This window comes from Oncorhynchus mykiss, chromosome 3 (assembly GCF_013265735.2).
Source record: "Oncorhynchus mykiss isolate Arlee chromosome 3, USDA_OmykA_1.1, whole genome shotgun sequence".
NCBI classification, from domain to species: domain Eukaryota; kingdom Metazoa; phylum Chordata; class Actinopteri; order Salmoniformes; family Salmonidae; genus Oncorhynchus; species Oncorhynchus mykiss.
The window spans coordinates 6,598,186-6,608,472 of NC_048567.1; the positions used below are offsets into that span (position 1 = coordinate 6,598,186).

At 46.0% G+C, this 10,287-nt stretch overlaps 1 protein-coding gene across 2 annotated transcripts in view; it reads left to right on the forward strand.

The window, feature by feature from the left end:
* Positions 1–8,824, forward strand: part of LOC110520771 (protein FAM171A1) — a 46,021-nt gene extending 37,197 nt beyond the window's left edge. For both annotated transcript variants that reach the window (XM_036967159.1, XM_036967158.1), the window contains 5 exons: positions 3,302–3,418; positions 4,051–4,165; positions 4,574–4,685; positions 4,989–6,957; positions 6,994–8,824. In XM_036967159.1, coding sequence (XP_036823054.1) covers positions 3,302–3,418; positions 4,051–4,165; positions 4,574–4,685; positions 4,989–6,563 — 1,919 coding nt within the window. In that variant the 3' untranslated portion in view covers positions 6,564–6,957; positions 6,994–8,824. The remainder of the gene's footprint in view (positions 1–3,301; positions 3,419–4,050; positions 4,166–4,573; positions 4,686–4,988; positions 6,958–6,993) is intronic.
* Positions 8,825–10,287: the final 1,463 nt, after the last annotated feature.

Genomic DNA, 10,287 nt, shown 5'->3' on the forward strand with positions numbered 1-10,287 from the left:
GATGTCAATACATTACAGAGAGGAGTTAATGATGTCACTACATTACAGAGAGGAGTTAAGGATGTCAATACATTACAGAGAGGAGTTAATGATGTCCATACATTACAGAGAGGAGTTAATGATGTCCATACATTACAGAGAGGAGTTAATGATGTCAATACATTACAGAGAGGAGTTAATGATGCCAATACATTACAGAGAGGAGTTAATGATGTCAATACATTACAGAGAGGAGTTAATGATGTCAATACATTACAGAGAGGAGTTAATGATGTCAATACATTACAGAGAGGAGTTAATGATGTCAATACATTACAGAGAGGAGTTAATGATGTCAATACATTACAGAGAGGAGTTAATGATGCCAATACATTACAGAGAGGAGTTAATGATGTCACTACATTACAGAGAGGAGTTAATGATGTCAATACATTACAGAGAGGAGTTAATGATGTCAATACATTACAGAGAGGAGTTAATGATGTCAATACATTACAGAGAGGAGTTAATGATGCCAATACATTACAGAGAGGAGTTAATGATGTCACTACATTACAGAGAGGAGTTAATGATGTCAATACATTACAGAGAGGAGTTAAGGATGCCAATACATTACAGAGAGGAGTTAATGATGTAATTACCATCCAGACTCAATACATTACAGAGAGGAGTTAATGATGTCAATACATTACAGAGAGGAGTTAAGGATGTCAATACATTACAGAGAGGAGTTAATGATGTCAATACATTACAGAGAGGAGTTAATGATGCCAATACATTACAGATAGGAGTTAATGATGTCAATACATTACAGAGAGGAGTTAATGATGTCGATACATTACAGAGAGGAGTTAATGATGTCAATACATTACAGAGAGGAGTTAATGATGTCAATACATTACAGAGAGGAGTTAATGATGCCAATACATTACAGAGAGGAGTTAATGATGCCAATACATTACAGAGAGGAGTTAATGATGCCAATACATTACAGAGAGGAGTTAATGATGTCAATACATTACAGAGAGGAGTTAATGATGTCCATACATTACAGAGAGGAGTTAATGATGCCAATACATTACAGAGAGGAGTTAATGATGTAATTACCATCCAGACTCAATACATTACAGAGAGGAGTTAATGATGTCCATACATTACAGAGAGGAGTTAATGATGTCCATACATTACAGAGAGGAGTTAATGATGCCAATACATTACAGAGAGGAGTTAATGATGTAATTACCATCCAGACTCAATACATTACAGAGAGGAGTTAATGATGTCCATACATTACAGAGAAGAGTTAATGATGTCCATACATTACAGAGAGGAGTTAATGATGTCAATACATTACAGAGAGGAGTTAATGATGTCAATACATTACAGAGAGGAGTTAATGATGTCAATACATTACAGAGAGGAGTTAATGATGTCAATACATTACAGAGAGGAGTTAATGATGTCAATACATTACAGAGAGGAGTTAATGATGTCAATACATTACAGAGAGGAGTTAATGATGTCCATACATTACAGAGAGGAGTTAATGATGCCAATACATTACAGAGAGGAGTTAATGATGCCAATACATTACAGAGAGGAGTTAATGATGTCCATACATTACAGAGAGGAGTTAATGATGCCAATACATTACAGAGAGGAGTTAATGATGCCAATACATTACAGAGAGGAGTTAATGATGTCCATACATTACAGAGAGGAGTTAATGATGCCAATACATTACAGAGAGGAGTTAATGATGTCAATACATTACAGAGAGGAGTTAATGATGTCCATACATTACAGAGAGGAGTTAATGATGCCAATACATTACAGAGAGGAGTTAATGATGCCAATACATTACAGAGAGGAGTTAATGATGTCAATACATTACAGAGAGGAGTTAATGATGTCAATACATTACAGAGAGGAGTTAATGATGTCCATACATTACAGAGAGGAGTTAATGATGCCAATACATTACAGAGAGGAGTTAATGATGCCAATACATTACAGAGAGGAGTTAATGATGTCCATACATTACAGAGAGGAGTTAATGATGTCAATACATTACAGAGAGGAGTTAATGATGTCAATACATTACAGAGAGGAGTTAATGATGTCAATACATTACAGAGAGGAGTTAATGATGTCAATACATTACAGAGAGGAGTTAATGATGTCCATACATTACAGAGAGGAGTTAATGATGCCAATACATTACAGAGAGGAGTTAATGATGCCAATACATTACAGAGAGGAGTTAATGATGTCCATACATTACAGAGAGGAGTTAATGATGTCCATACATTACAGAGAGGAGTTAATGATGCCAATACATTACAGAGAGGAGTTAATGATGCCAATACATTACAGAGAGGAGTTAATGATGTCCATACATTACAGAGAGGAGTTAATGATGCCAATACATTACAGAGAGGAGTTAATGATGTCAATACATTACAGAGAGGAGTTAATGATGTCCATACATTACAGAGAGGAGTTAATGATGCCAATACCATCCAGTTCAAATCTGAACAGAGTTCATGGTGACGTTCCTACAAATTCTCACAAAGGACTTGTACTAATGTAAAGGTGACCAGTATTGACTCTGTGTGCATGCTTGCGTGTGTTTGTGTGTGTGTACATATGTGTGTGTGTGATGCCTTACGGCCAGAGGATACAATACACTGATGTAAAAGGTCATCCAGTGAGAGTTGACTCCTCAAGAGGACAGGGCTGTGCTGGGTTGGGCTGTTTCTGTGCTTAGCTGTGCTTGGTCCATGGGGATCGATGACGACTGTGTGTGTGAGGGAGGCGAAGCGCTTCATAAAGATGCTGAGTCACAGGCATTTCTCTCCTTCTCTTGTTTCTCTCTCCCCCTCCCTGTACATTAGTTCTTCCCTTCTAATTGGGTTGCATCAGATCATCTATAATAGACAGAGAATCCCTTGCAGAGACCACTACTGCACTGTCATAGCCCCTCTCATACACAGATCTTGGATCAGCCTACATACCACAAATCCTTATCATACCAATGGTGACAAATAAAAACGGACATTAGATCGTTGTCCAGGCCGTGTTACATCATCTTACACAATGACTGTGTCTGGCTATGTTATGATGATTCTAGCTCATATGGCTCCTGGCCAGTGTGAGTTATGACTGTGTCACTGTGAGTCTGCTGCCTCCCAGTGGTTGGCTGGAGAACTGCAGCAGCACAGTGACTAGGCCAAAAGCTTTACACTGATTTACTGTGGTTGAAGAGTATATCTCTAACTCTCTCTGTGTTTGTTTGTAGGGGCCTGGTTGAAGAGCAGTCTGGGCTATGTCCAGAGGGAGGGAGACCAGCTCAGCCTAACCTACATCGCCCCTCAGCTGGGATACTGGGTGGCTGCCATGTCCCCACTAGACACAGGTACCAACACACACCACGTCCCCACTAGACACAGGTACCAACACACACCATGTCCCCACTAGACACAGGTACCAACACACACCACGTCCCCACTAGACACAGGTACCAACACAAACCATGTCCCCACTAGACACAGGTACCAACACACACCACGTCCCCACTAGAAACAGGTACCAACACACACCACGTCCCCACTAGACACAGGTACCAACACACACCACGTCCCCACTAGACACAGGTACCAACACACACCATGTCCCCACTAGACACAGGTACCAACACACACCATGTCCCCACTAGACACAGGTACCAACACACACCATGTCCCCACTAGACACAGGTACCAACACACACCACGTCCCCACTAGACACAGGTACCAACACACACCACGTCCCCACTAGACACAGGTACCAACACACACCACGTCCCCACTAGACACAGGTACCAACACACACCATGTCCCCACTAGACACAGGTACCAACACACACCATGTCCCCACTAGACACAGGTACCAACACACACCACGTCCCCACTAGACACAGGTACCAACACACACATTTAAAACAGGTAAAACTTCCTCTGTGAACCTTTAAAAAAAATGTTTTTTTTTAAGAATGTGTCTTTCTGCAGGTCCAGTGGTGGCAAAGGACATCAGTACGTACCACACAGTCTTCCTATTGGCCATACTGGGAGGCATGGCTGTCATCCTCCTCTGCCTGCTCTGTCTACTACTGTACTACTGCAGGTCTGTCTGGATCAATGGACTTCCCTGCTGACTGTCATAAGTGTCTTGTGCGTGAGTGAAGCAGTCTTGAGTTTCAACAGGACTGTCTTCTCTTTCCTCCCTATCTCCCTGTCTCTCCCTCACTATCTCCCTGTCTCTCCCTCACTATCTCCCTGTCTCTCCCTCACTATCTCCCCGTCTCTCTCTCTCCCTGTCTCTCCCTCACTATCTCCCCGTCTCTCCCTCACTATCTCCCCGTCTCTCCCTCACTATCTCCCCGTTTCTCTCTCTCTCCCTGTCTCTCCCTCACTATCTCCCCGTTTCTCTCTCTCTCCCTGTCTCTCCCTCACTATCTCCCTGTCTCTCCCTCACTATCTCCCTGTCTCTCCCTCACTATCTCCCTGTCTCCCTGTCTCTGTCTCTTTCCAGGCGTGGTTGTGTGAAGCCTCGTCTGTCCCAGCGGAAGCTGACTCTGTCGTCTGGTCTGGAGGGCAGTAAGAGAGACCAGTCCACCTCCATGTCCCACCTCATTAACAGCGAGGTCAGTCAACATCCAGGCCAGGGACCACTGGTCTCTTCATACTAACATGCTTTCTCCCTTTGCCACTGCACTTTGGAACTGCCACTGCACTTTGGAACTGCCACTGCACTTTGGAACTGCCACTGCACTTTCTATTGTTATAATCACAGCTAATATTCTGTTGAGTTTTTTCACTTTTGTGTTAGTGTGTATTGATGGTATTGTTCCCTGTGTGTTCTGTGTATTCTGTTTGAAGAGCATGTTAGATAATGGCATAGCGCTACTGTCTGTGAAACTGACACTAAAACCTTATCACATCTCTAGGTTCATTTGGAGCTGGTCTCTACGACAGCAGAACCCGACATGACCACGCCCATGCTCAAACCCTCCTCCTGCGATCGCCATGACCTGGTCTCCCATGGCAACCACAGTCGCATGTCTCTAGGAAACCACAGCCGAAGTCGTCATGGCTCGTCGCTAGGCAACCTGACGCCGCGCAGCAGAGATTACCGTCAGTCTGTGGAGACGTTCCCGTTTAAGTCAGCCCTCTCCGCCGGGACGGATGCCGGCTACCGCCAATCATACACCTCCATCTGCTCATCCATCAATCAGCTCCCAGATAGACTTTCCTCCTCAAATCAGGTGCAGGCGTCAGCAAGTCAATTGAGTGGTGTTGGGGAGGGCGGGACTAGTGTGCGTGAGGCTACCTCGCCCTGCTCCCCACCTGTCTCCCCTATCAGAGGGGAGGGGTGTGAGCGCAGACCCCCAGACTACCTCCTGTCCCGGTCTGTGGACCACCTGGGCTCCCTGCCCCTCTCCCTCCCCAGGCCGGGCCAGCTGCTGTGTTGTGGCTCCGTGGACCTGCTGAGTGGAGGAGACGGTTACCCCAGGAGGATCCGGCCCACCCTGGTGATCCCAGCCCACTACATGCGCCTGCCGGGGGAGCACCCGCTGTGTGGCCAGGCCCTGTTCTTACAGACTGACCAGCAGAGTGACCTGGAGACCATCCAGGCTGAGCTCAACGCCTCACACTCCCAGCAGCCCCTGGGGCAAACACACGCCGATTATGCTATTGCCTCAGCCAACCAGGGACAAGGAGAGGGGCAAGGGGAGTGGAGCAGCCTATCAGAGTCCCTGTCTATCCCGTCAGCACTTGGGCAGTCAGGGATTATGCAAATGAACGGCGAGGACACACTATTGGCTGAGAGGAAATTGATGGAACTGCGGGGAGGGAAGCCCCTCACACACCCGCGCGCCTGGTTCGTCTCATTGGACGGTCGGTCTAACGCCATCAGACACTCTTACATAGACTTGCAGCGGGCTGGGCAAGCCAAGGGGAATCCAGGTGGAGGAGGTAGCCATGGTAACAACAGTGGTGGTAGACATGTCAACGGAAACGATGCAAGTCTGGACTCCGGGGTGGACCTGAATGAGCCCAGAGCAGGGCGGAGGGGGAGGGAGGTAGAGAGGAAGGTAGGAGAGAGGGAAAGAGAGAAAGACAGAGAGAGGGGGAGGACAAAGAGTGGCCCTCCTGCCATGGCCTACACCCAGCTGGTATATGTGGATGACCTGGAGGGGGAGACTCCTGAGTGTAGCCCCCAGGACAGCCCTTTAGGTCCAGGGTTGCAGAACACACAGGGACATCAACAAGTAGAGCAGGAGGACAGAGGAGAGGGGATGATACAGGAAGAGGCTCCTTCACCCCTCTCCTCCCCCTCCTCCTCCTCTCCACCCCCACTCACAGAGACCGAGGGCGTGGTCTTCAGGACTGAGCATGACCAACCGGCCCTATTGTCTGTTGCCCCTGATGACCACGGAGAGGAGGAGGAGGAGGAGAAGAAGAGCCCCTGGCAGAAGAGGGAGGAGCGCCCGCTATTGGCAGTCTTTAACCTCAAATAACCTCTGACCCTTGAACTATAACTTTACTTCCCCTCCCACCACCCCACCCCAGAGTGACATGAAGAAGGATTGGCCAGCTATAGATCCAGATCATTCAGGAAGTACATCTGTACTGGGAGCTAAATGGAACTGTCAGTGAATGGAAACGATTGGAACAGTTGGAACTCCATACATTCTAATGTCTAATCCTTCCTGTGTATCATCATAGCCCCACACTACATGGACAGGCCACTGACTAGACATGCCATAGAGACTTTGTCTGAGTGATACAGATGAACTAAAAACAAACTTAACAACGCCAGAGAACATGTAATGCACAACTGCTATGCCTTTAGTAAATGAGCTGCGTCAGCAAACAGGGGCTGTGGAATAAAGCCAAAGCAATATGGTGGATGTCTACTGGCAGGTCTACTGGCAGGTCTACTGGCAGGTCTACTGGCAGGTCTAGGTAGAAAGAGTAGTAGTGTTTTCAGATCAGTAACTAGGACAGGATATACATACAGCAGGAAAGGAAGCTACTCTAATGTATAATGCTGCACAGATCTACGATCAGTTTTCCCCCCACAGGTCTTAATTTGGGCGGCAGGTAGCCTAGCAGTTAGAGCGGTGGGCCAGTAACGCAAAGATCGCTGGTTCGAATACCCAAGCCAAGACGGTGAAAAATCTGTCGATGTGCCCTTGAGCAAGGCACTTAACCCTGATTTGCTCCAGGGGCGCCGTACTACTATGGCTGCATCTATCCAGTGTATGTGACACTAAAACATATTTTGTTAGGTTTCAATTTTCCAACATTAGGGTACCTTAGATTAGTGTGTGTGTAACTTCAGTTTCCCATCCACACGACTGGTGAATCAGATAATGGGATACAGCCCCCTCTGTTGGTGACTGTTGATATTGCAGCACTCTACCAGTGAAGTTTTAAATGAAGGTTTTGTGTGTTGAACCACTGACTTCGGCATACTTTGCTCTGAACGGCTGGCTATGCATCACTTTTATACAGTTGCTTGAGATGGCTTGTTTTGTAATTTTAAGTACTCTGTGATTTTAGTTGCCAAACTATTTTACTCAAATACGTTTATGCTATTTTCTACTCAGATATGTTTTATCGGTTTTTTTCCCTTACTGTAAGTACAGAGTTTTAACAGACACACACCCAAGCCTTTTCTCTGAAACCAAACCGCATCCTGACGTTTGGAAACCACTATAATCGACTTCCTCGTTTTCCAAGTGCCTTTGAACAAGTTGACTCGTACACATCAGTTCAGCTAGCTATGTATTTCTCCTCTCCCCTGTTGAGCTCTAACCCTCCACTACCTCATCCCTCTCTCCTCTCCTCCCTCTGTCCCTGGCAGACAGCATGCAGAAACCCCCTCTCTCCTCTCCTCCCTCTGTCCCTGGCAGACAGCATGCAGCAACCCCCTCTCTCCTCTCCTTCCTTTGTCCCTGGCAGACAGCATGCAGCAACCCCCTCTCTCCTCTCCTCCGTCTGTCCCTGGCAGACAGCATGCAGCAACCCCCTCTCTCCTCTCCTCCCTCTGTCCCTGGCAGACAGCATGCAGCAACCCCCTCTCTCCTCTCCTCCGTCTGTCTCTGGCAGACAGCATGCAGCAACCCCCTCTCTCCTCTCCTCCGTCTGTCCCTGGCAGACAGCATGCAGCAACCCCCTCTCTCCTCTCCTCCGTCTGTCTCTGGCAGACAGCATGCAGCAACCCCCTCTCTCCTCTCCTCCCTTTGTCCCTGGCAGACAGCATGCAGCAACCCCCTCTCTCCTCTCCTCCCTCTGTCCCTGGCAGACAGCATACAGCATCCCCCTCTCTCCTCTCCTCAGTCACAAAGGGAGGATGCTGTGTGGCCATAGCTAGATTGTTTATTGACTTTTGCATCTGCCTCTGTGTGCCAGTGTGTGGGCCCGTCTTTGTCTGTAGTCATGTCTTTCTGCACAAGCATGTGCCTGAGTGTTCATATCTGTGCGTGCAGACAATATACTGTGTGTGTGTGTGTGTGTATGACAGCATATGACATCTGAGGCATTACAGTGTATATAGTTCTCTCCTCTACATGTTGACATGTGAGCTAGTGTTGTGAATGACCCTTCATCCCCTCTCTCTCTCTCTCTCTCTCTCTCTCGCGCTGTACTCCATCACCATAGTAACCACTCTGGGAGAGTACTGTATGTTACTGTTCCATCCATTCTGAATGTCTTAACCGTTTGCCTGTATTATAATTTACGCTTATTGTTCTGAATAAAGAGACAAACTGGACTTCTGCATCTTCTGTGTATTGTTTAGCACTAGTCTAGAGACTATAGAGCAAGTTTGGGTGTAGTAGAGTAAGTAGAACATCATTGAGTCATGCTCTGTAGATCAACGTCAAATGTGTGCAAGCTTCAGGGTTAGACTGTATCCAGATGCATGGTTCACGTTAATGTATCTGATAACTAAAGCAGTAGTCATGGCTACATGTTCTACATTACTGAACCACACTGAATTATGGTAAAGCTTTTCATTCCCTTATGGTTGACCTATTCGTTTCCATTAGGCTTGTCAGATGTCATGCTCCTTTTGACGGACCTGTATATAGACAGGAAATCAATCAACATCTTGCTGAGTGGGAGAACCTGACTCCCCCCTCTAGGCTTTACCCGTTGGCAGTTACTAACGGAGGAGCATATCAACCCTCCATCGGGCGGCAGGGTAGCCTAGTGGTTAGAGCGTTGGACTAGTTCAAACCCCCGAGCTGACAAGGTACAAATCTGTCATTCTGCCCCTGAACAGGCAGTTAACCCACTGTTCCATTGAAAATAAGAATGTGTTCTTAACTGACTTGCCTGGTTAAATAAAGGTCAAATAAAAATAATGGCCATAGCTCAACCGTTTCCCCCTCATTTCAGTAGCTGACAGACGCGTTCCATAGTGTGGCAATGTTGATGTTATTTAAAAAATATATATGATGGAAACGTTTGATCAAAAGTTAGTCAAAAGTTTGGACACACCTACTCATTCAAGGGTTTTTCTTTATTTTTACTATTTTCTACATTGTAGAATAATAGTGAAGATGTCAAAACACATGGAATCATGTAGTAACCCAAAAAAATGTAAACAAATAAAAAATGTTATATTTGATTGACAGCTTTGCACACTCTTGGCATTCTTGGCATTCTCTCAACCAGCTTCGTGAGGTAGTCACCTGGAATGCATTTCCATTAACATGTGTGCCTTGTTAAACGGTAGGGGTGGTATACAGAAGATAGTCCTATTTGGTAAAAGACCAAGTCCATATTATGGCAAGAAAAGATTAAATAAGCAGAGAGAAACAACTGTCCATTATTTTAAGACATGAAGGTCAGTCACTCTGGAACATTTCAGTTGTAAAAACCATCAAGTGCTATGATGAAACTAGCTCTTATAAGGACTGCCACAGGAAAGGAAGACCCAGAGTTACCTCTGCTGCAGAGGATAAGTTCCTTAAGAGTTAACTGCACCTCAGATTGCAGCCCAAATAAATGCTTCACAGAGTTCAAGTAACAGACACATCGCAACATCAATTGTTCAGAGGAGACTTTGTGAGTCAGGCCATCATGGTCCAATTGCTGCAAAGAAACCACTACTAAAGGACACCAATAAGAAGAGACTTGCTTGGGCCAAGAAACGCGAGCAATGGACATTAGATCGGTGGAAATTTGTCCTTTGGTCTGATGAGTCCAAATTTGAGATTTTTGGTTCCA